This window comes from Euphorbia lathyris, chromosome 6 (genome assembly GCF_963576675.1).
Source record: "Euphorbia lathyris chromosome 6, ddEupLath1.1, whole genome shotgun sequence".
Lineage (NCBI taxonomy): Eukaryota > Viridiplantae > Streptophyta > Magnoliopsida > Malpighiales > Euphorbiaceae > Euphorbia > Euphorbia lathyris.
Genome location: NC_088915.1, coordinates 67,786,964 through 67,811,493, shown reverse-complemented (window position 1 = coordinate 67,811,493; position 24,530 = coordinate 67,786,964). Strand labels below are relative to the sequence as shown.

Genomic DNA, 24,530 nt, shown 5'->3' with positions numbered 1-24,530 from the left:
GAATTACAGTCCAAATGGTAGCAAGTTTCAATTATGTACCTTTCATCCCGATATTCACTTCTCTTGATCATCGGCTGTTACCAGGTAAACTTCTTAATAATATTATTGGATACATTAAAAATTAAAACGCTCTGATTTCGTGCATTGACACTCATCAACTGATGGCAGCAAAACATGGTCAGTTGCAGCACATAATGGGTCAATTTCTACATTGGCTGATTCATTACAGAATGAGATGGTTCCATCAACAAGCCATAGCCAATGTGTCAAGATATGGAAAAAAATAGGGATGTGAACTGGGAGGGGCGGAGCGGGGATTACATTCTCTATACCGCTCCCTGACCTATCAGGGATTTACTGTTTATGTTGCTTAGACATAACGAAAAGTATAGAACATAAAGTAAATTTCAGGAAAATGATGTTACATTTTGCTTTCGGCACTATATTCAATATCATACAATTAGCTGATCCTTTGTTCTAGTTTGAACTGGAATTGCTACAAAAATCTCTTTGCGAAAGAAAAAATGAAAGAAATGATCATAAAAGAGAAGCTTCTTTTTTCTGTTATATCCATCCATCCATCACTTCCACAGTTCCTCCATTGGGATCCCGCGTTCACGAGCAACATCACTAAATTGCCTCATCTGTTGCACTGCAACAACGGTAGCTCTGGCATTGTTAAGGGCATTCTTACTTCCGATTTGCTTCCCCAACGCATTCTCAACACCTGCCATTTCCAGAACTATTCTCACAGCACCTCCAGCAATTACACCAGTACCAGGCGACGCGGGTCTAAGCATCACCTTCGCTGCTCCGTAATCTCCCTCCGATCTGCCAACAATTCATTCATTCAAAGTAATAAGATTGTATTAGCTAACATGCTTCTATGGCTAACCAATTAAAATATGAATGCACTTTTTCGAAATACAGCCTCCAATTTTCCAATTTTCATAACGACTATTTATTTCTGATCAACTCCATCCTATTGTTCCTTCATTAATGGCTTTAACAAAACTAAGCATGCAAAAACTCTTCCATGCCTAAGATTTTACCAAAGCCTTCTATGTCTGGAGGCAGAAATTTTTCAAAAATTTCAAGCCAACTCATCAAGTATCTAACCTGAAAGATAGACGCCAATGAACTTGACACCATTGTGTTTTTCAACTCAAAAATCATTGCAAGCAGTTTTTGAAGATGACACTGACACTATGAAAGTCCTGAATTTTAGATTTCTATAGCTTCATGGTAACAGTGGAAGTGCTTAACTAATGGCTCCACAAGACTCTTTACTGATCCAATCATCATACGGATACATCTCGTGCTGCTTTATTGCATATTTGTGTCTTAAGTTCATTCTATAAGCCTAAATTGAGTGTCTGGTGATACACAAGTTAGAGCCAAAACTTATGTGCTCCGGGATAGTTATCGGATCAGAATGGCTACATTATTCCACGAACTGTGGGGAAGCGCAATGTAACAGAGAGTACGTTGAGCAATAACTTCACAAGACCTTTCTACATTGCCGTTCATTTACGATGCAACTAGCAGCATAAAGGTCTATTCAATGCTAAACACTGTTAGTAACAACATCAAAATCCAAAGTGCAAGTAAAGCACAGAAGTTGAACAGAAATGGAGAACCAATTTGCAACCGTTCAAGCCAATAAACTTTAACGGATAAGATCCAAATTTGGCACTAACGTTTTTTGAGAAGTGCAGATATATCACTAACCCAAGAAATAGTAACATTTTGTCCAGAGCGTTTCCAACGTGGAGCAATTTTGGGACACAACAGTACATGAAGCAATTTTAGGCTCAAGTTACGTACCCCGTAAAATCGGACTCTTAAATGGCCCAGAGACGGAAGCAGGGTGGTGCTGGTGCACTCTAGGCTACCGGAAACCACCCTTTAGAGAGGTGTTTCTGCCCTTGCCCTCCCCTCCATCTTCATCTGTGGGCTGCTGGTTGCACCCTAGCAGATGAAAGGCTGAGCTTTTATTTTATTTTCCCCCCTAATCTAGTCTAAAACAGCGTTGCTTTCGTTTGAGTAGGGGCTACAAAAATTTTAAGTCCAGACCATACAGGCTAAGCTTATACTTTGATAGGCGCAAATTTGAACCTTATCCCATCATCTTTGATTGAATTCATTAAAATATCACATAATTGATTATGCAAACACTAATATCACAATTAGTCACAAATCACAGAATCAACAAAACACATGATGGGATTTTAAGCGAATTCGAGAGCATAAAACTCTAAAAACGAACAATTCCTCAAAATTGAAGCAGAGATTTGAAATTGATTCATACCTGTGAGGAAAAGTGGAATACTTAGTCATAGGCACCGTAATTATATTCCTTCTAGCATTAATCGCCGATTTCTGCACAGCAGCAATAACTTCCTTAGCTTTCCCAACCCCAACGCCGACACGTCCTTGCTTATCTCCGACCACCACAATTGCTCTAAAATGCAGCTGTTTCCCTCCTTTAACAACCTTAGTCACTCTTCTAACCTGAATCACTCTCTCCTCAAACCCATCTCTAATTTTCTCCTTTTTCGCTTTCGAAGCAAAGCCAGCTGCCTTTTTCATCTTCGAATCCATCACATACACATCGTTACCCAGAAGACTAACTCCGCTAAAAGCAGGTCCGTACAGCTCTTCATAAGCGGCGGCAATTTCATCCTCGGTCTCAATTGGGCCTTCATCGAAGGAGGGCGGAGAAATGTAATCCTCCGGCGGACTTGGGGGGTCGAAGACAATGTCTTCATCAGGGTTCAAATTGTCGAAGAAGGTGGTTTCAATGTCGGAGGAATTGGCTCTGGTGGTGATTGAGGAATGAGAAGAGAGGGTAAGAATTGGGGATTTAGAGGTGGAAGAGAAGGGTAAGATGGGTTTTGAGAGGGAAATATGAGATTTTGAGTGAAGAGAAAGAGAGGAGAGGGAGGAAAGAGTGGATGTAGTTAGTGTTGTCGCCATTGTTGTTGAAATCAGTAGAGAGAGTGAAGCAGGGGAAAGGCTTATCCCCAAAACATGAGAAGGATAAAATGGAAATGATGGAAAAAGAAGGCGAGGGACTTTATTATGAAGACAAGGGTATAGTTGGAGTTAAAGCAAATATGTAAGACCCTATAATTTTGAAGTTATCCCTCATCTTTTAAACTTTTTATAAGAAGAAAAAGATAAAACATTAGTGACTTAGTTACACCTAATGAACAGTCAAATTTGCTTTTATTGAAATTATAATCAATCGCTTTTAGGTTGATATTGTCCGTTATACAGTTGATAACCTCAAACTATAAAATTTCAAGAATTAATGATATTCTAACCAAATTCAATTGTTCAACTTTTAGTTTTGAAGTTATTTAGATATTGTTATATTATGAGAGAGAAAGTGAATGTTTAAATAAAGAGTTTAAAAAAATGGTGATTTCGAAAAATCGAAAACTTAGAGGTACCGTTTACCTTTGTATATGTGTAGATTTCAATCCACTTCATAATTTGCAGATTTGGTGGTTCCATGAGAGCCCCAATTGTTAGGAAGTGTTGCTCCGGTTTAAAGGTTTTTTTAAAGATAATGCAATCATCGTTATGCATTCCCGCAGAACAACCTAACTATGTTCTTCTTTCCCTACAAAGACGCAATCTACTCTCCAAGAAAATAACCAACATTAATAGGCTTATATTTGCAACGCATGCATGTGCAAACAAATATGTTGTTGGCACATTAGCTTGACGCACACGGTCAAATAAGGAACCTGCTAACAGCCTATGCAAATATTTCAAAAGGTATGACTCAATATCAGATGCTTTAGATGAACTCAGATTATACTCAGTTTGGCTCATTATAGAGTGCTAGAATGTGGTGGCATCAAAATCTTTAGGGATTTCAGTCAGTGCAGATGCATAAGGCTCTTTCTCCACAAACCCTAACAAGACATTAAACATGTTCAGTGAACACATCTGGTGGTTGTTCACTAGCCTGAAAGAGTACTTTTTATGGTTGTTCAGGTTTGTAATGTTTGAGTCTCTAGAAAAGGTAGAGAGGAACTTGAAGGTTAGTTCTCAATATGACAACTCCCGAGTGTCCACAAATGGCTTTAGGTTGGTTGATGTGACCAAGTCCAGAATCTTCTTGTCTAGCTCCACAGTTCTTAGGCTGGTCCAACAAATCATCGTGTTGAGCATAATTCAGTTGGTTTCAGGGCTTTGAAGTTGTCTTTCTCTAAGCATAAAAAGTAAGCAGCTTCTTTGAGGGTTTGCTTGAATGAACGATGTTGGTGCTGACTTCCACCTTCTTTTCCTTGCTCTTTGTCTGAGCATCATACCAAAGGTTTTTCTTAGGGATTAGAGGAAAAAAATTGTTGAGAGAGATGACAAATAGAGATAACCAATCGGTGTGTTATGATATGAGGAGAGAGTAGGGAAAAATGGTCATTTTCATAGGCCTTGAGGAACGTGGTGGTAATGGTTAAAATGGCATTCAAAAAGCCAACCACCTGTTTGACAGTGGGAATAGGCAGGACATGACCGCGGAAGATTAAATTCAACCACATCGAATTTCAAAAATATTACCATTCTCTATCTTCCCTTATTTACTTCGGTAACGTTAATGTGCATAAGAGAGAAGGCGCAAGATCCAATGGGATGACTCTTAGCTTTTGAGTGAAATAAAATAATTAAAATTAAAATTAACAGAAAATTATTTTATATTTCGTACAAAAAACGAGGAAAATTAAACCCAATGGAGAAACATATAAATGTCAGTGGAGATTTATTCATTTAGATGTAGAATTACAAAGAAAATCTATACCAGTTAACACCAGGAAGAAGCTCAAGACCATTGTAACAGTCATCAACCATATTGTAATGATCAGATGATGATGAAGTTGTCGGACTACTACTACTATTATCATTGTTGTATATTGTTTCAATGTCTTTTTCTTCCAATTTTTTTAAATTAGGTGGTACTGCAATATCCATAAATAAAAGCGACAAGGATTTTATCTTGTTGTTCTTTATGTTTGAGTTGCTATATCAGTAAAGCTAATGATGCTTCTTCTTCTTCCTCTACCTTCATGTATACATGTATGACTATGTACTTTTACTTCTTCTCTTTCGACTTTCTTCACTGAGAAGTACTGATAATTCCCCTCATCATATCACAAATTTAATTATAAGTCAATTAATCCAACATGCACGAAACATTTTCATAATAATAATAATAATAATAATAATGGAGAATTTTACATATTTTTAAATGCAGAATAAGTTAAGGTTATTTCATGTGTAGACTTGCAAAACTAGATTAAATAAAATTATAACTTTCAAATATGTTGAGTTTGGGTGTTGGAACCTCTAAAAATGGCGTGTTTTGGTAAGAAATGGTGTAAAAACCTCACTTTCACTCACTTTCTTCTTAATTTCACTTGATTTCTCTCTTTCTTTCTCAAATGGTTTTTTTCTTTTATGATAAAACTGCATCCCCCTCTCGCCTGGCAGTTTACTCCTCTTTTAATACTAAGAAATAGATAAAAACTACTAGAAAATTGACTGGAAACTGTCCGAAAACCGTCAAAAGTCACCCATCGGTGACCATAGTATTCGATCGGGGACTAGGTTGCCGATCGAAGACCATGTCTGGCAACGAGTGTTTTAAATTTTCAGAAATTATAAATCAAATAGGATTTGATAAAAATGAAGTAAAACAAGCAAAATGACACAGAAAATGGGGTTTAGGTCTTAGCTCGTATCTCGCACAACGCGTCGTGTGAAGCCCACCTACACAAACTGTTAGCTAAAGCGTAACATAGACTCATCACTAGGGCCGGAAAAAGTCCGTGCTCACAGCAATCATCAACTATATTGTGATAATCACTCGAAGCAGATGTTAGGTTATGATTATTATTATTATTATTGAGGTGTTTTTTACTTCTTCTAATTTGACTACTCTGTGAGAATTAGGAGGAGTCAAATTAATTATATTGAGAAATATTAATTTTATATTTATTATATGAAATAATTTAATTTTCTTTTGTATATAAGCTTTAACTCAATTTTAAAAAAATAATTAATTCAATAAAATCTTTTTTTAATAACCACTAACAAAAACTAGTAACGTAATTTCTTTAAAACATGGTAAAATTGAACTACAATTTTTAATATATAGATAAAATTAAGTCATTTTATACCATAAGAGAAAATTAATTAAATTTTTACAAATAAACAGAAAAGTCAATAAAAATTAAAATAAACAAAAAATTATTATATATTTCCTCCCAGAAAACGAGGAAATTTAAACCCATGGAAAAACATATAATTATTGGTGGAGATATATTTGTTCAGATGTATATATGAATGGATTATACAGAAAAGTTGTACCAATCTATACTATTATATGAAGCAGGAACTTAAAATCATACGTGTCATCCTCTAAGACACTCTAATCCTGATGTGTAATTTTGTGTCTCAATTTTCAAAATTCTATATTTTATTTTAATTTATGTTGCCGAAAAAAGCTAACAAAACCATCTGGAAAAACTAACAAAAGAAATTCAAATTTAAAAAACTGTCAATCTCTAATGATACTTATCCTCAATCTCAACTCCTCCTTTAAACCGCTTTCTCATTCTTACTCCTTCTAACCCATATACGACATTCCTCTGTATCAACTACTCATTCTTCTACCTATCTCGATTTAGATAACCAGCCATCGAAGCATTATTATCATCATTTTCGGCTGCTAATGATCAATTATTCTTCGTTGAAGGTAAGAAATTTGAGATCCTTTAATTGTTTATTTCCTTTGATTTTGTTCTTATTTCATTCCTGCATGTGATGTTCTGAACATCCACTCGAATTGGGTTAATTGGCAGAATACAATCTATGGAATCTACAATAATGATTTTTCCAGGTATTTTGCAATTTCATTTAAACTTTTATTATCTTTTTTCATCCTGCATATTCAGATCAAAGATTTGTTGCCTTAGATTTAGTGGCTAATATCGCTTCGTCTGCATCTTATGGATGGTTAGAAAGTTTAATTTTGGTCCAACTTTTTTGTTTTTGATTCATATAATGTGATCAAGTGGATTTGCAATTGGTTATTGCTCCATTATGTGGTAGTTCAACCATATGGTTTGATTGAGAAGTAAAAACATGGTGATAGTGTGAATTTAGCTGCTTACTGTGCAGGCTTTTGAAAGTGACCAGGTTTGAAATTGTGACTTGTGAATTTTAGGGTTTCTGGTGTAACTTGATGGGAACTCAAATGAGACTCATTGAGAATTCTATTAATAGAAATGAGTTTGTTCTCATAAATGCCGGTAAGACTGCTAAGGTAAATTCTTCTTCATTATTTGTGGATTTTCAATACCTTTCCCACTAAAATTTATTCGTTTAATCTTTGTTTCTGCAGTTTGAAGCTACCATTTTCACATTCCCCTTTTGTTTGTCATAATTAATTCTTATTTCTTTTAACCTACTTGATATCACCAGTCTCTGTTTATTAACCAACTTGATTGTTTGTTATGAGAGGTGTCTGTTTATTTGTTATGTATTTTCTTAAATTTTTCATTTTCAAATTGTAGAGCCAGTCAATACAGTTGATGTGTTAAATTTTGCAACTTCAATTCTGCATGAATAGTCCTTGGTAAAGAGAAGAAATGTTAATTACTTGACTTTTCTATTTGAAGCTATATCATGTAATACAATTTTAAATTTATACATTATATGGTTTATGCCAATTGCAGGTGACTTCTGTTAAGGAGCTGAGTAGACAAATTTGCCAAATATGTGGGAAGGAGAAAGAGCTTACAGTAGATGGGGAGCCATTTTTTGCTTGCAATGAATTTTTATTCCCTATTTGTTGACTTTGCTCGAATAGAAGAGAAGATGGGGATACCAAGCATGCCCTTAATGCAAAAACACATACAAATGCATCAAATGCATCAAATGCTAGCCTCTATCTATTTCTACAAAATGGATTTATAGTATTAAAGAAAACCAGGTGATTTTGTAATTCTAATACTTAATTTCTAACTTTATGGACTTTTATAAGAATCAACACATATAAAACTAAACTTATCATCTGAAATGGACTTTTATCCTCTGATTATGTGAACTGTTATGCATGTTGATTAATATAGATAACCTCTTTTGTATATCTCTTTCAAGGAATCGTTGTGTCATGTCATCTTTCTTCTCTCCCAAATGCTACAAATCCTCTTTTTTTTCATTCAAATCTCTTCTTCAGGGTTTTTTCTTTTGCATTCCTCCTTTTGTTTTAGTACATTGTTTCCTTAGCAGTTATGGATACATGCAAGGTTTAGTTTTTATAGTAAAGAATCCCAAAATACTTATGCCATGCATTGAAACTTCTAAGTACAAGTAGAATGAGCTTTCATTTATTCCTATGAAATCTTTCCTATCCATATATGTTTTCAGGTTCTTGACCCATTTTTGAAAATCTTTTGTTAATTTAGGTTAAAACAAAATTAATTCATTGGGTAGTTGTAGCTATCTTTCAATAGATACATTAATTTCCTAATTGATAGGAATTGAATGATTAATTTCATTTATGGATTTAACTATCCCAATTCATTTATTTATGTATATTTTCTACAAACCTTGATTGTTAATGAGATCTTGAAACTTGAAGAATGCAAAGATTTGATTGGTTTGTTGAGTGATTTAGCATATGTGTTTTTTCTCATTCGTATTGCATGAAGTATATCACTTCTTCAGTTTAACACTTGTGTAGTATACTCCAGTTGTCTCAATTTTAGAATGTTCAAAATTCTGTAGATGATTGGGTGAGGTTTCTCATATTTGTAATGGCTGAAAGTTCTGGGTGGTTTTAGATTCTTAGTAATATTTTTTATTCATTATGTTAACTTTTAACTGTTGGTCTCTTTGTTTGTTTCTTGGTTCAGATACATGAATTCAACCGTGGCAAAGAAAGAACATAGAGAGGATAGATGAATCTTATTTTCCGAAAGATGGAGAGAGTTTTAGGTTTTGGCATTTAGAGTTTCTTTGAAGCATTTCTACAAAATAAATTTATTAGATCATTTTTTTCCTCCAAAGTGAAATTTGATATAAGATTTCGTTTATTTTGCATTTTGAACCCTTCATATGTTTTGTGTTTGTAGTATTATTTTGTGTTGATTATTAAGGTTATTTTGAACCCTTCATATGTTTCAGAGTTACTAAAAAGTAATAATAACATATAATACATAAACATCCATATCTTCTCATTATATTTACCCTTTAGCGGAAGTTTTATCTGATTATATGAGTATTGCATTGGTAATTCTACAAATTATGTGTGAATACTAAAAAAAAATTAGAAAATACAATATGCATTAATATATTGAATAAATGGTAAGGATTATAAATAATCCAATTGAAAAATATGAGTTTGATCCTTTCAAACAAATATATGAGTTTGATCCTAAACTAAACACCATATAAAAACAATACTTTAATATTTATCTTTTAAAGAACTCTTCATATAATTTTTTTTTTACTTGGTCATTAAGATCAATGTAAACATTGCTCTAGATTATCATTTTATCTTTCAATTTTTAACTGAAAATAAAGTTATTGATATTATATTACAAATAAAAAAATTAATTATCTTACTGCATGATAAATGTGTTAAAGCACAATAAATTATAAATATTTTTTTTCTCTAAAAACTATAAGTTAATTAACTATATTAAATTATACAATTAAACCAATATGACATGTTGATATATTACGTAAATATTGAGTCGTTTGTTCTCCAAAAATAAGTTGCTTAATTGTTAAAAAATGAAAGTTAATTAATTATGTTATAACATATTTAGAATATCAAATTTTACTAAATAATAGGATATGTAGTTTCTTAAAAAAAGTATATGTAGTTTAGTTCGGCTATGTGTTTCAAATTAAATAAGGACAAAAAGTGTAAAATTTCTATACATTTTTCATTATAAAATATAGTAGTAATATTTTGAAAGATTTTTTTTAAATTATAATATTTTTGTTTACTTGATATAATGTTTCAAACTAACTTATTGATTCTAAATAAATAATGATTTACATAGTCACAAAATAAAATAACTAATTAATTACCACATTTAATAGTATAATATTAATTGATAAAAAGAGAGTGAAAAACACTAAAAGTAAATCATATAATAAAATGAAATTAAAATCCATCCATCAAATAACTAAAATTAAAATTTAATATATTTTTTAAATTTTGTATATACCGTGCACATGGACAGATCCAGGATTTTTAGATAGTGAGGGAAAACTATGTATGCGATACAAAAAAAAAAATCAATAACAACATAAATAAATAACTCAAGTACAATATATGAAAATAGATTACATAAATTAATACCTTTCATAATTGTCCTCTACGCTTCTTCATATGTTGAAGACCTTGGATAATTTTTTCATTGTCAATACTATCAAATACTTCTCTCTAAATATATGTAACTAAACAATCATTTCAAAAATCATCTCCCAAACGATTTCGTAGTGGAGTTTTCACCAAGTTCATAGCCGAAAATACTCTTTCCACTGAAGTAGTTGCAACCGGTAAAATTAAAACTAACTTCACAAGCAAATAAACAAGAGGATACAAAACACTATTCCTTGTCTCAACTATGCTCTTAGCAAGATCTGCAATTCCTTTAAGCTCAGAAAACCATCTGTCAGATCTCATATCAAAAATATAAATGTCCAATTGATCTTCAAGTATAGCAATCTGCACTATAGAAAAATCCAATGGATACAAGTGGGCAAGTCTAGTTAACTTTTGCTTATCAAATGCTACAAAAGAATCAATAGGGTTTAAGCACGCGACACATAAAAGTAATTCTGAGTTTTTCTCCGTGAAGCGATCATTGAGCTCTAAAAGTTGCAAATCAATGATAGTATAAAATATATCGGCTTGATAATGATGCAAGTTTGTAATTTTATGAGTATTTCTTCGTGACCTTCCTTGATTGACAAACATATCATCCATATTTGGAACATTGATGTTATTCTTTTCACAAAAAGAAGCCACTTCAATCAGTAAAGAATCTCATCCATCATCTCTCATTCATTGGAGCAATTGTTTAGAAATGTTAACCAAACTTATTGCATTGATGATATCTTGATATTTTCTTTGTAATGCTTAGGACATGTCATTTGTAAATCCCAATATCTTTTTCATCAAATGCAAGTTGAAAACAAACTCAAATGTTTGTATCAAAGCAAGTAACACACAAGCTTGACCTTTTTGCTCTAAATTTCTCCCATCTTCATGAATCACATCAAGCACATCAATCACATAGGGAAACATGGTGATTAGGCTTACCAATGAAACATAATATAAACTCCATCATGTAACACCAGTTCGTTGAAGAGAAGTTTCTTGATGTAATCATGTACCACTTTCTATCTCTCCATTTTGTAGTGCTTCAGTAACTTTACCATATTGCTTCTCGCGAAGAAGATCTCTTCTCTTACATGAAGCTCCCACAATATTTGATAAGTTAGAAACAACATTAAACAGCAAAGCAACACGAACATGTTTTTTGGCCACATCAACTAGAACTAACTGTAATTGTTGCGCAAAACAATGGACATAATATGCAGAAGGATTTTCTTTCAAGATCAATGTTTTTAGGCTATTAAACTAACCATTCATATTGCTAGCTCCATCATAACCTTGCCCACGTAAACTTGATATACTTAAACCATGCTTGGAAAATAATCCTTCCATTGATAACTTAAGTGATAAAGCAGTTGTATCACTAACATGCACAATACCAAGAAAACGCTCAATCACACATCCTTTTAGGTTCACATAATGCAATACAATTGCCATTTTCTCTTTCATAGGTATATCCCGAGATTCATCAATTAAAATAGCAAACAATTCATTATGAAGATTATTGATGATAACTTTAGTGGTTTAAATAGAAGCAACACGCACAACATCCTTCTGAATTTCAGGAGCAACAAGTTTAGAGTTACCTGGAGCATTGTCTAAAGTGAATTTTTTATGTCTTTATTATGATTTGCAAGAAACTTTAGAAGTTCCATAAAATTCCCTTGATTACTTCAATCATCAGACTCGTCATTTTCTCAAAATGCTAGTCCTTGATGTAAAAGAAACCGAATACAATCAATAGTTGATGTTAGACGTATTCTGTATTCTTTTCAAGTTTGAACTGAATGAGTCTCAAAAGATACTTCAATGTGTTATTTCTGATTCATCAAGTCTTCACACTGCTTCCAAGCTTGGTTATGAGCACTATTGTGGGCGCCAACATGAGTTTGAAATCTTTCCTTCTTTTTCCAATTTGTAAATCCTTCAACAATAAAACTATCTTTATTTGCTTGCTCTCCAATACCTGATTTGTAAAGATAACAATATAGACAAAAAGTTGCATAATTAGAAATACTATATTCCAACCAAGTACTATACTCCTTAAACCAAGTAGGAATAAATCGCCTTAATATTTGTCCCATTCTTCTTTTTGGAAAATCATGTTCATGAGGTTGACATGGAACTTTTTGCAGATAAGCTCTTCTAACTTTATCTCGATCATTTGGACGATAGTCTATAATTAATTTTCTTAACCCAGGATCAAAAGGAAGATCATTCAAATCAATTTCAATCCGAGGTTGTCTTGAAGAACATGTCAGTTCTCTTGCATCAACATTTTTGTCAATTGCTTGTTGTTCATTGATCAACTCTTTTCTAGCGATGTATTTTTTCATAATCTGCATTAGAGAATAAATTAGTTAAGTTTAAAAGGTTAGTTAGGCTTAAACATATAATAAGTTAAACATTATAAATTTAAGTTAAAATTGATACACTATAAAAAAGAAAGTTAAAATTGACACAAATAAAGTTTAAATGCCATATAATATTTGTAATGTTAATAGTGTTATAATTGGCCATAAATATGTTATCCATTTCTTAAAAATTCAATAGTTCAATTATAAAGTTTAAATGCCATATTCATCAACGCCAAATACACTAAATTTAGCCATAATTCCCTCCCTGGACATACATGTTCAAGATGAATAATGAAGATATATATTTGAATTGAATAAAAATGAAATTTACCAATTAATTGTATTTTTAATTGCTACATACATCTATCCAATGCAATTGGCACATCTCAATTACAAACTCCAACATCAGCAAACAAAAACTAAATTTATAGTCATTGAACTCTAATTGCAAAAATAAAAATATAGCCACTGAACTCTAATTGCAAAAGTAAAAATATAGCAAATATTAGTTGATTTAAATTTGCTGAAGAATACATTTGTTTCTATTGTTGAATAAAACATCAGACTATACAAATTACAATTTACAACTAAGTTATAGAGCAAACATACATTTAAATTTGCTAAAGAATTGGAACATGTTTAATTTAAGTGAATAGCAGCGAAAATCAATTAATATAACTTAAGAGAATATCAGCAAGGATCAATTAATAGAAACAAAGAAAGTATTCAACCTTCTTCTTCGTTCGATTCTTGAATATCAGAATATAAGGGAAAGAGAAGAGCATGAACCGAACGGAGGAGGACGGCCGAACGCTGGATGAGCAAGAGAAGGGAAAGAGAAGAGCAACAGGAGAAGAGGACAGATTAGGGTGAGATTTGATGGAATTGGGGATTTTGGGGAGAGATACAAGAGATCGATAGATGGAATTGGAGATTTTGGGGGAGATACGCAGAATTACTAGGAGAAGAAGAGGACTAAAATGTCCTTTTTTTTTGTCTTTCAATTAGACAAAATGATGTCGTTCCACTGTGGAACGGCATCGTTTTGTCTTATGGAAAGACAAAAAAAAAAGGACATTTGAGTCCTTTTATTCTTCCTCTTGCAAAAGAGGAATTTTAGCCAGTATCAATGGAAGAAATGAGGGGGCAAAGTTCCAGGTTTCAAAATTAAATTACCTGGTATTTTTTTCTTTCTAGATCTCAGTGGGGGCAAGTGCCTCCATTGCCCACACTGTAGATCTGTCCCTGAACGTGCATAACATGGGTAGACGACTAGTTAACATTAGAAAGAAGGTCAAAGCTAATATAACAGTTATCAACCATATTATGATGATCAGATGATGAAGTAGCTCTTATTATTATTATTATTATTATTATTATTATTATTATTATTATTATTGTTGTTATTATTATTGAATATTATTTGGATATTTTTTAATTTTTCTAATTTGTGAAAATTGGGAGGTACTGCAATATCCATAGATAAAGTGACAAGATTGTTATCTTTGTTCTTTGTGTTTGAGTTGTTCTATTTATAGAGATAATGATGATTTTTATTCTTTCCTACACCTTCATCTAATATAAGTACATATAAATACTTTACTTATTCTCTTTCCACTTTCTTCACTGAGAAGTACTAGTCATTCCCCTCGTCATATCACAAATTTAATTATGAGTAAATTCATCCAACATGCACATTACGTTTTAATAATAATAATAATGGAAAATTTTACTTATTTTAAATGCAAAATATGATATGGATGTTTAATATATACACTTATAAAACTAGATAAAATAAAAAAATTATTTCCAATAAGAATCAAAACCAAGTAAAATTCACATAAAATTCTAACTAAAATTTGTGGATGAATTATATTTATGATCTCAATTTTTTTAAAGATATCTGAATTTTAAAATCGGAGATAAAAGTTTATAAACTGTGCACTTTACTATCATAAAAGTCGTAGCATTTTACCACTCCAATAGCAAGTAATTTCCATTATAAGCTAATAAAAATGATATTTTAAACAATCTTAGTTTTTCAATTATTATTATTGTTGAATATTATTTGATTGTTTGTTACTTCTTTATTGAGTACCATGTGAGAATTAGGAGAAGTCAAATTAATTATATCGAGAAATATCAAATTTTATTTTTATTATAAAAAATAGTTTAAATTTTTTTTTTGGTAGAAGTTTTAATTCAATTTTAAAAAAACTAATTAATTCAATAAGATTTTTGTTTTTTAGTAACTGCTAACAAAAATTAGTAAAATCATTTCTTAATATTGGTAAAATTAATTTATAATTTCTACTATATAGACAAAAAAGTAGTAAAATAATTTCTTAAAAACCCTCAGATTTTTTGATATAACTTTTTTTAAATAATAATACAATGACATATTTTTTGGTTAAAAGATCAATTCAAAAAATATATCTACAATATCATTTTGTTTTATATCCGTAACTTTCTTTTTTCAACAAAATAATAACCCAATATGCTGATATTTTTATTTTTTTCCAATATGATTTACATTTTTAATTATTACCCTTTTTTTTATTTTTTTAGGTTTAATGGTGGTCCCATATGTAACCAAAACACTCTCTATCAGACCCGATCCTAAACGACTTTAATCGGCATCAGACATGATATAGAAAGGTCTCAATTAACACTTAATAATCTCCAAATTATCCAAATATCACAAGTTTCACACTTTTCAAGCATTTCTTTTAGATATATTATAAAATAAATCCATATTTCTACTACATTCAAGTCCCAAAATATATTCTTCAAAAAAAAAAGTCCCAAAATATTACTCAATACAATCAAATCTCCAAATGAAAGACAAATATCCTAACTAAAGACAAAACTGATGACTTGATACTTTAACCTTGTTTATCAATCAGTAACATCTCTTATACATTGCTCTTATACTTATACATTATGACTATTAAACTCTCAAGTAACAATTTCAATTCATACTTAATATATGATCAAATAAGGAATTAGAAAATAGAATATTCCTCCATAATAAATGAAACATATAAAATATCATACTCGAATTTAGCTGGCATACACTAGTGGAAAAAGGGCCATTTACATCGCTGCATTTGCATAAGCCCTTTTTAACACGCGATGCAAATAATGCATTTGCATCGGTCCTTTACTAGAGGCCGATGCAATTGTCGTTAGGTATAATATTTGCATCGGCCCCTTAGTAGGAACTGACGCAAATACATTTATTATTTGCATCGGCCCCTTATCACGGGCCGATGCAAAAGCTCGTTTATCTATTTGCGTTGGCCTCTTAATAGAGGCCGATGCAAATACTTATGTTATTTGCATCGACCCTTTGTTAAGGGCCGATGCAAAAGACCATTAATATATTTGCATCGGCCCTCTTTATAGGACCGGCGCAAATAGGGTTATCATTTGCATCAGCCGTTTTTTTAGGCCGATACAAATGAAAAATTACCTTTTCCAGAATTTGCTTAGTATTGAGTTCATAAGGTCTTTGTCTAGTCTTCTTCTCGTCAAGGAGGAATCTTTGACGGAGCTTTCTAGACCCATTTACACTCCGACTTCGTTGGTGTTCTTTCCACCACACCCATTAATTTCTCATCAAGGTCTTGAATCTTCCTGCGACTCTTCTCTTCAGCACGCCTTGAATCTTCTGCAATCGATCACCTCTCTGTTTTGGGTTCAGTGCGTATCATTTTCGATTTCAGAAGATTTTTTGGTTGCCTTCGGTCCTTCACCCAGGTTAGCTTTGTTGTTTTCGATTTCTGGCATTTAGATCGTTAATTTGACCCCAATCCTTCTTTCTAATTGCTTCAGCTGATGCTTTCAGTGATGCGATCATGTACTGTTTAAAATATAATTTTAGTTAGGAACTAACCCTAGCAAACCAGAATAGGTTAATTTTTAAACATATTAGCTCTCCACAAGGACCCATTCCCACTTGGATTTCCTGCAATGGAGTTGAGTTAGTTTCTTAAAATAAAAGACATAACATCTAGGCATATAAAAAAGAAAGAATTACATTTCCTCCAATATTAATACATATATGGTTTGCAATTAAAAGAACTAATTGTGCCTACAATATGGATATACATGCACTATGACAATAGCTTGAAAAACACTGTTTTTTTTAGTAATTGTATTGTTCTGTTAATTATGTGAATTTGAAAATGTATGCTAACTTGTATTATGGTTTGCGACCTATAATATTTGAGATAAAGGATATATAAGCTATTTGGATCTAGATACCTAAATATGCACGAGTGCTTGGAAGATGTTGCATTGTTTAGTTGAGTGTCTTGGCTTATTGGATACTTATGTGTATAGTTTTTGCTCCTAATGAGTGGTGAATGCAACTTGTCATCACTATGGATAATTATGTGTATAGTTTCTGTGTTGTAGTGGTTGGCAATGGATCGAAGTTGGATGTACGAGTTAAGATATACTGCAAGGTTTCTAGAAGGGCTTGAGGAGTTTATTAGTATTTCCCTTAAACACCAATCCGATAATGAATCTATGACAATTCTTTGTCATTGTATTGACTGCAATAACTTGAAGGGATTTTTAAACATATTGGCATTTTTAAACATTCATTCAAGTTGGAAAGAAATATTTTGTTAGTTCAATAACTCTTGCTCTAATAACCCAAATCTGTGCTTTGGTTCCTTTTTTCTAGAGTCTCCTGGAGCGAAGATTTCTGGGAGATTCGACGAGAAGCTTCCATATGTGGCTGCTGCAGTCATGTTCAATCCACCTTCCTCTGCTGATGTGGCTGAAAAGGTTGCAGAGGCAAATAATGCATCTCAGTTATCAAGAAATGTATGTCTCATACAAAGGAAAGGATATACCAGCGATGAAGAACTAGAAGAAATGGATTCTCCTCTTGTATCCATAATTGAAAAATCACAATCTTCATCAACTGTTTGACCTAATGGAGATGGAAAGCAGACCGAAAATACTAGTCTGAAAAAGGTACAAACTCCTTCGTGAGGTTTATCTTCCTTTTTCTACATAGAAGCTTTAACTCAATTATAGAAAAACTAATTAATTCAATACATCTCTGTTTTTTTAGTAACCTCTAACAAAAAGTAGTAACATGATTTCTTAAAAAAACGATAAAGCTGGACTATAATTTTATACTATACAAATAAAATTAAGTCATTTTATACCATAAGAGCAAAATTAATTAAAATTTTCCAAATAAACATAAAAGTCAATCAAAACTAAAATTAACAAAAAATTATTCTATAAACCCATGGAGTAACATATAAATGTTGGTGGAGATTTGTTCATACAGATGTATATATGAAGGAATTACAGAGAAAAGTTATACCAATTGACTTCAGGAAGAAACTCAAGACCAGTATAACAGTCATCAATCATATTATGATGACCAGTTGATGAAGCACTTGCTGGAATATTATTACAATTATCATTGTTGAATATTATTTGGGCATTTCTGACTTCTTCTAATTTGTGAGAATTGGGAGGTACTGCAATATCCATAGATAAAGTTACAAGACTATTATCTTGTTGTTCTTTATGTTTGAGTTGCTCTATCAGTAGAGCTAACAATGCTTCTTCTTCTTCCCTACCTTCATCTCCTATAGGTACGGCTGTGTACTTTACTTCTTCTTTTTCCACTTTCTTCACTGAGAAGTACTGATAATTCCCCTCGTCATATCACAATTTAATTATGAGTCAATTCATCCAACATGCACGTAATATTTTCATAATAATAATATAATAGTAATAATTGAGAATTTTACATATTTTTAAATGCAGAATGTATTAAGATTGTTTAATATATACACTTAACACTAGATAAAATAAACAAATTTTCCAACAAGAATCGTAACCAAGTAAAATTATGCCAACATAACAAAAAAAAATTGGGTGAATTACATCCATGATGTAAGTTTTTTTAAGATATCTGAATTTTAAAATTGTAGATAAAAGTCTATATGATGTGCGTTTTACTATCATATAAGTCATAACATTTTATCACTCCAATAGCAAGTAATTTTCAGTGTAAGCTAATAAAAATGACATTTTTAAACAACTTTAAGAAAAATGAAATTCTTGAAAATTGTAATTTTGTAAAATTCAAAACGCGATTCTATAATGTGGTTCTAAACAAATTTAATTTTTGGACTTTTCCATTTTAAGGTTCGTCAACTATCATTTTGAGATCGTTTACTTTTATAAAAGGCTTTTATGTTATTAAACTGTAAAGTTTATAAAGACATAAAAAAAGTAAGGTTAAAGTTGAGGATCCATAGATATAACATCTTTAAAAAAAATTAACAAAAAAAAAAGAGAAATCTATGGACGATTAGAGATAATCAAATAATAATAATCATAATATGCATTTTGTTGAGTTTGTGAGTCCGGCTAATCTTATTGTGGGACCCACAAAATGATGTATTACGATTGGCTATTAGTTATTGCCTACTTAATAACAACACCCTATAATTTCTCATTTTTAGATATCTACAATCATAAGATCAATCTTTATTTTACCCGGAAACACTTTTACAATTTAATAGGTATGGATCATTATGGAAAAAAAATGGGAAAGTACAAAAAAGAAAAAATGATGTGATTTTTCCTATTTATAAACAATGGTATGTGGTTTAAAATTTTGCAAATAGAAGTTTGTAGTATGTTTTCTCAAAAGAAGTACTTCAAATTATTTGAGTTCTCATGACAATCGGTAGAATTTACAGATTATCTACTAATCATGACTAAATTTTGACTAAGTAGGGAATTGAACCTCAAATTTGTCCAGCACATATATCAACTTTTTACTATTCGGACCAAGTGATCGACAGAAAAATCCACAATATTGAAAACTAGTAGTTTAGAGTATCTAATATGGTACTCTATGACTTACTCTATTTTTAAAGCAAGGCTTTTGATACTATATAAATGAAGTACCAAATGAATTTTTATATTTAAATGTGTGTATCTTTTAATTAATGTGATTTTTACTGTTTGGATAATTTTTTATTGTTATTAAAAATCATAATAATACATATTACTATTATTTGTTCAAATCTTACGTATTAAATTGTAATTATATGAATTAAACATGCATATAGTGACAATAATATAAAATAAACATTATAATATAAAATAAACATTATAAAATAAAAATAAAATATAAAAATATAAAATAATAATATAAAACAAATTGATTAAAAAAATAATATAAAATACACATTATAATATGAAATAAAATGCATATAATTAAATTAACATTGACAAACATTAAATATTACACGAATTAAAAAGATTCTGAACGATACTAAAAGAGCATAGCTCAATTGGTAGTTGGTAGATTTATGGTTTCAAAGATGGGAGGATGTGGGTTCGAACCCATTCTCTTACATAAAATATCAAAAAAACAAACACAAACTAGATAAAAAAAATGAAAATATTAAGTTAAAAACATAATAAAAACTAATTTTAGATATATTTTGATTAATGATAAAAAAGAATATAAATGGTATGTGAATTATTATTTATAAAAATAATATTTGTTTTAAAATTATAAATAGAGTATATGATTAGAAAAGTGTTAATATAGGAACTATATAATCAGGGATGAAGTATGAAAAAATGAAATTTGAATAGAATAAAGTAGATGGTTAGAGTACTAATTTTTCATCAATATTGAAAACTAGTAGTTTAAGGCATCTAATATGGTACTCTAAAATCTATTTTTAGAGTACCAAGTGTACTTCAATGATACTAACCTATTCTATTTTTAAAGTAAGGTTTTTAGTATTTTATATATGAAATATCACAATTTTTTTTCTCTATTATGAATTAAATATGCATATAGTAATAACAATATAAAACAAACATAAAAAATATAAAATAAACATAAAATATAATAATAATAATAATAATAATATAAAATAGACATTATAATATGAAGTAAATTGAATATAATTAAATTAACATTTGACAAATATTGAAAATTACACCGATTAAAAAGATTTCGAACAATATCAAATGAGCATAGTTCAGTTGGTAAACCTATGGTTTCAAATGTGGGTGGTTGTGGGTTCGAACCCATTCTCTTAAAAAAATATCAAAAAAAAAAAAAACACAAACTAGAAAATAAAAAAATTAAAAAATTAAATTAAAAACATAATAAAAACTAATTTTAGATATATTTTGATTAATGAAAAAAAAATATACAATATTTGTTTTAAAGTTATAAATAGAGTATATAATGAGAGAAGTGTTAATGTAGGAACCTATAATTAGAGATGAAGTATGAAAAAATAAAATTTGAGTAGAATAAAGTAGATGGTCTTAGGAGTAGAAATTCTAGTTTATATATATTGCATAATAAAATCTAAAATACAATGAGATGATGATTATTATTTGTTTAGAATTAGGGATGACACATTATTAATTTTTAAAACGGCTATTAATGATAAAAAAAAATTGAAATAATAAATAAAATTACGCTACATTTTTTTAGCATGAGAATAAAATTAAATTGTTTACTCATCGTAGTGAAAGTAAACATTTTCGATATCTTAAAAGTAAAGGTGCTTTTTATCCTTCGAAAAATAGAAACAAAAAAACAAACAAACAAGCGCTAAAATTATATTATTATAACGTGTTTTACATTTTTGTAAGTTTTTTCTCTCACTTATTAGATATAAATTTAAAGGATAGTACGAAATTTTATAAACACTTATTGTTAATTACGGGTAACATGATAGTCTGTATAGATGTGATTGGTACTACTTCCTAGTATTCTCTCCATTGTGAGATAATTCAAATATTTAATCACCAAATTAACATAATAAATTGTGTTTTTATTATGTATTTATCCCTTTCATATGCTTCCAATTAAACATTGTCATATAGCTTAACAAACTTCCTTTATGCAATTTTTTTAAATTATGACATTAATTATTGGTATAATGGATATTAGGAAGATAATACTCACGAGATTCTTGCTTTCATCCTCGTAAAGTATAAGAGAATCTCCAATTTCCAGCCTATTTTGCCTCACAAAATCTCCTGCACATTGTAAAAAAAAAACTTCAATTTAGATGGATAATAATAATAATAATAATAATAATAATAATAATAATAATAATAATAATAATAATTGCATAATTAGACTGACTGACCTGCATTTTCAAGAACATACATTCTGCTCTTGTTATTGCACCAAAACCTATACCATTAAGAGATTAAAAAGTGGTTTTAAGTGGACAATAAATTTAATAGAGTAACTAAAATACACAAAATTGAAGTAAGGAATTTAATTTAGAATGAATTTAGATATCAATTTAATCTCCAAGTAATTTTTTTTTTTTGACACCAGTAATTTTTTTTTTAAATAGTTGAAATATAACATGTAACGGTAACTTGTAAAATTAACTTAATTTAAAATAAACATTAGATATCAATTCAGTTGGTAATATAAGTACTTTTTTCTTTCTAACAAATAAGTCCAAATATAATTTGTAACCCTCAAGATATAATTAGCAATTATTTCACACGCATCGATTTCTGACGTGTCAGTTTAGACTAATTTAATTGGTAACTTAAACAAACGAATAGAAGTTAAATGACGAAAATAACCCTTCGTTCTCTATAGAATTACGAAAAAAAAGAATATTATGATTAAGAATGGAATAGCTTACTTGAATTTCAAGCTCCATTTTCGGGTAGAGTATACATCTTTAATCACAATTTGGACGCCTTCTTTGTCTGAATCTGAAAGGGTTGGAAGATTTTCCTCCGTCTCTCTCTACATTTTCAATTCACAAGCTTTATATATCAGAAACAAGAAACAGTAATTAAGAAGTAATGAATTATTAAGGAAATGCTTAACGTGTCAGTTACGGATTGGATCCTTTTGAGTTTCGAATTGTTAAATTATTAAAAATAAATTTACGCTAGCCGACACCCACAATCCCAATCCCAGTCTTCCGGAAACATGGGGTAGAAACTACCTCTGGTACGGATTGTCCGACCGTTTAAGGGGGCCACCCTTATCTCCGCCCCCATTTGTTTCTACTAAAATACTTAACGTGTTAGTTATGGATTCGAATCCTCTCTGAATTGAATTTCAAATTGTTAAATTATTTAAAAAAAAAAGAATAATTACGCTATCCGACACCTATAATCCCAATCTTTCGGACACACGGGGCACAAACTACCTCTGGTACGGATGATTCTGACCGTTAAATAGGCGACCGGTCCGATGCTACTTTTTTGTTTTCTCACTCTAAAAAACAGTTGTGAATATCTATTTGTAACAATATTAATAGACAATAAATCAATCTATCTCTATCTCTTTTTTCTTTTTCATTTTCTCTTTGTGTGCACCAATGGAGAAGTGAGGAAAAGAGTAGTGATTGGGGCAGTCTGTTCAATGATAGATAGCAAGTCAAACACAAGTATTGGTTGGCTAAAATACTCCTACTACCATTTTTACTTCTTCTTTTGTTTTCTCCATACAATTAAAAAAAAGATAAATGACATGAAAGGAAGGAACAGAAATCGAAACAAAACAGGCCTAATCTTCAAAAATAAAAATTTACTGTCTTATCCAAATTCTCTTATTGTAGTAAAACCTCACCTTAGGAAGTACAATCCTCCCCAAACCCCCAACATCACTGTGCTTGAGCTCTTTCGTTAGCAACACTCTAAGTTTCTGCATCCAATATAAATCAATCAAATCAAAGATTCAAATTTTATCATCAGAAACTCAAATTCAGATCAAACCCCACCTTGTTATCCGGCGTCAAGAACGTATAGAGATCTCGATTATTGCTTCCCTCGCCATTGGAGGTGTTCAATTTCATTGAATCAATTTTACTCGAATTAGGGCAAGGAGGAGGAGGAGGGGGAGGAGGAGGATGGGTTCTGGTAAGGCTTCTTTGGCGTGCAAGTTTTCTCTTACTCCTGGCAACCTTACTTTTATAAGCATCAGCAATTCGCCTATCCTGATTTGACTGCAAAAGCCAGGAGGATCTTTGATTAGGGCAGAAGCAGAAGGGGCACAAAGTGCAACCTGATGATGGAGGACAACGCATCATGTTATGGTTTTCAGGGCCATGAGGGTTTGAAGAAGTTGCAGAGAAGTTGATCAGAGGTTTCTGGATAGTGGACAATTGGGAATTCAGAGAGAAACCCTTATTTTGTTGGGAAGCATCATCGGTAATGGTGGGGGTGTCGGCAGAAAAAGGTGAAGAAAGGTTCTCCATTTGAGAAAGGGGAAATGAAATTGAGATAGAAGTAGAAGTTGGGGTGTTTTTATTTGGTCTGGCCGGTGAGAGATAGAGTAGAGTGATGGATGGGAGAGAAAACTAAGTGCCAGTAGAAAGAGTACATGTGGTTTAAAAGGCGAAGAAACGCGTCAACAGGTTCAGAGGGGTGGGTGTAGAGAGAGAAAGCCCATTGGAAGAAAGAACAGATAGAGAGAGAAGATTGGGGTTAAAGAAGATGACAAGTGGCCGGAGAGAGCTGGTTTTGGGATACCCAACTGACCAGTAAGGAGCCTAAAGACAGTGAAGCATTCAGTTTCAAACTTTGCCGCCAGCCAGCCAGCCAGCCCCCCTTCTCCCACTTTTAAAATACTACCAACCCTTTCCTAATTAAACCCTAAATCTCAATAAGTTACCCGGTAGAGCGCGTGCAATGTATCCAACCAATAAAAAATAATATATAAA

The 24,530-nt window shown here is 31.1% G+C and overlaps 2 protein-coding genes and 1 pseudogene across 2 annotated transcripts; all 3 read right to left on the bottom strand.

The window, feature by feature from the left end:
- Positions 1-387: 387 nt before the first annotated feature.
- Positions 388-3,058, bottom strand: LOC136233338 (small ribosomal subunit protein uS5c). The gene is made up of 2 exons (XM_066022973.1): positions 2,312-3,058; positions 388-831 (listed from the first exon to the last, which is right to left on the bottom strand). Exons 1-2 carry the CDS (start codon positions 2,977-2,979, stop codon positions 582-584), a joined length of 918 nt encoding a protein of 305 aa, XP_065879045.1. The 5' UTR covers positions 2,980-3,058; the 3' UTR covers positions 388-581.
- Positions 3,059-11,425: 8,367 nt separating this feature from the next.
- Positions 11,426-12,780, bottom strand: LOC136233730 (uncharacterized; annotated as a pseudogene).
- Positions 12,781-18,042: 5,262 nt separating this feature from the next.
- On the bottom strand, positions 18,043-24,142 carry LOC136233302 (B3 domain-containing transcription factor LEC2). Its single transcript, XM_066022924.1, has 6 exons — positions 23,589-24,142; positions 23,438-23,512; positions 22,497-22,603; positions 21,978-22,024; positions 21,791-21,864; positions 18,043-18,474 (listed from the first exon to the last, which is right to left on the bottom strand). Exons 1-6 carry the CDS (start codon positions 24,063-24,065, stop codon positions 18,127-18,129), a joined length of 1,128 nt encoding a protein of 375 aa, XP_065878996.1. The 5' UTR covers positions 24,066-24,142; the 3' UTR covers positions 18,043-18,126.
- Positions 24,143-24,530: the final 388 nt, after the last annotated feature.

What these genes read in the sequence shown, in the direction of transcription:
- LOC136233302 (XM_066022924.1), bottom strand. Translation starts at nt 24,065, where the DNA reads ATGGAGAACCTTTCTTCACCTTTTTCTGCCGACACCCCCACCATTACC. An exon ending in GGAGGATTGTACTTCCTAAG is followed by an intron (nt 22,604 to 23,437) that starts GTGAGGTTTTAC and finishes TTGAAAATGTAG; the next exon opens with AGAGAGACGGAGGAAAATCT. An exon ending in GTATGTTCTTGAAAATGCAG is followed by an intron (nt 21,865 to 21,977) that starts GTCAGTCAGTCT and finishes TACAATGTGCAG; the next exon opens with GAGATTTTGTGAGGCAAAAT.
- LOC136233338 (XM_066022973.1), bottom strand. Translation starts at nt 2,979, where the DNA reads ATGGCGACAACACTAACTACATCCACTCTTTCCTCCCTCTCCTCTCTT. An exon ending in TATTCCACTTTTCCTCACAG is followed by an intron (nt 832 to 2,311) that starts GTATGAATCAAT and finishes AATTGTTGGCAG; the next exon opens with ATCGGAGGGAGATTACGGAG.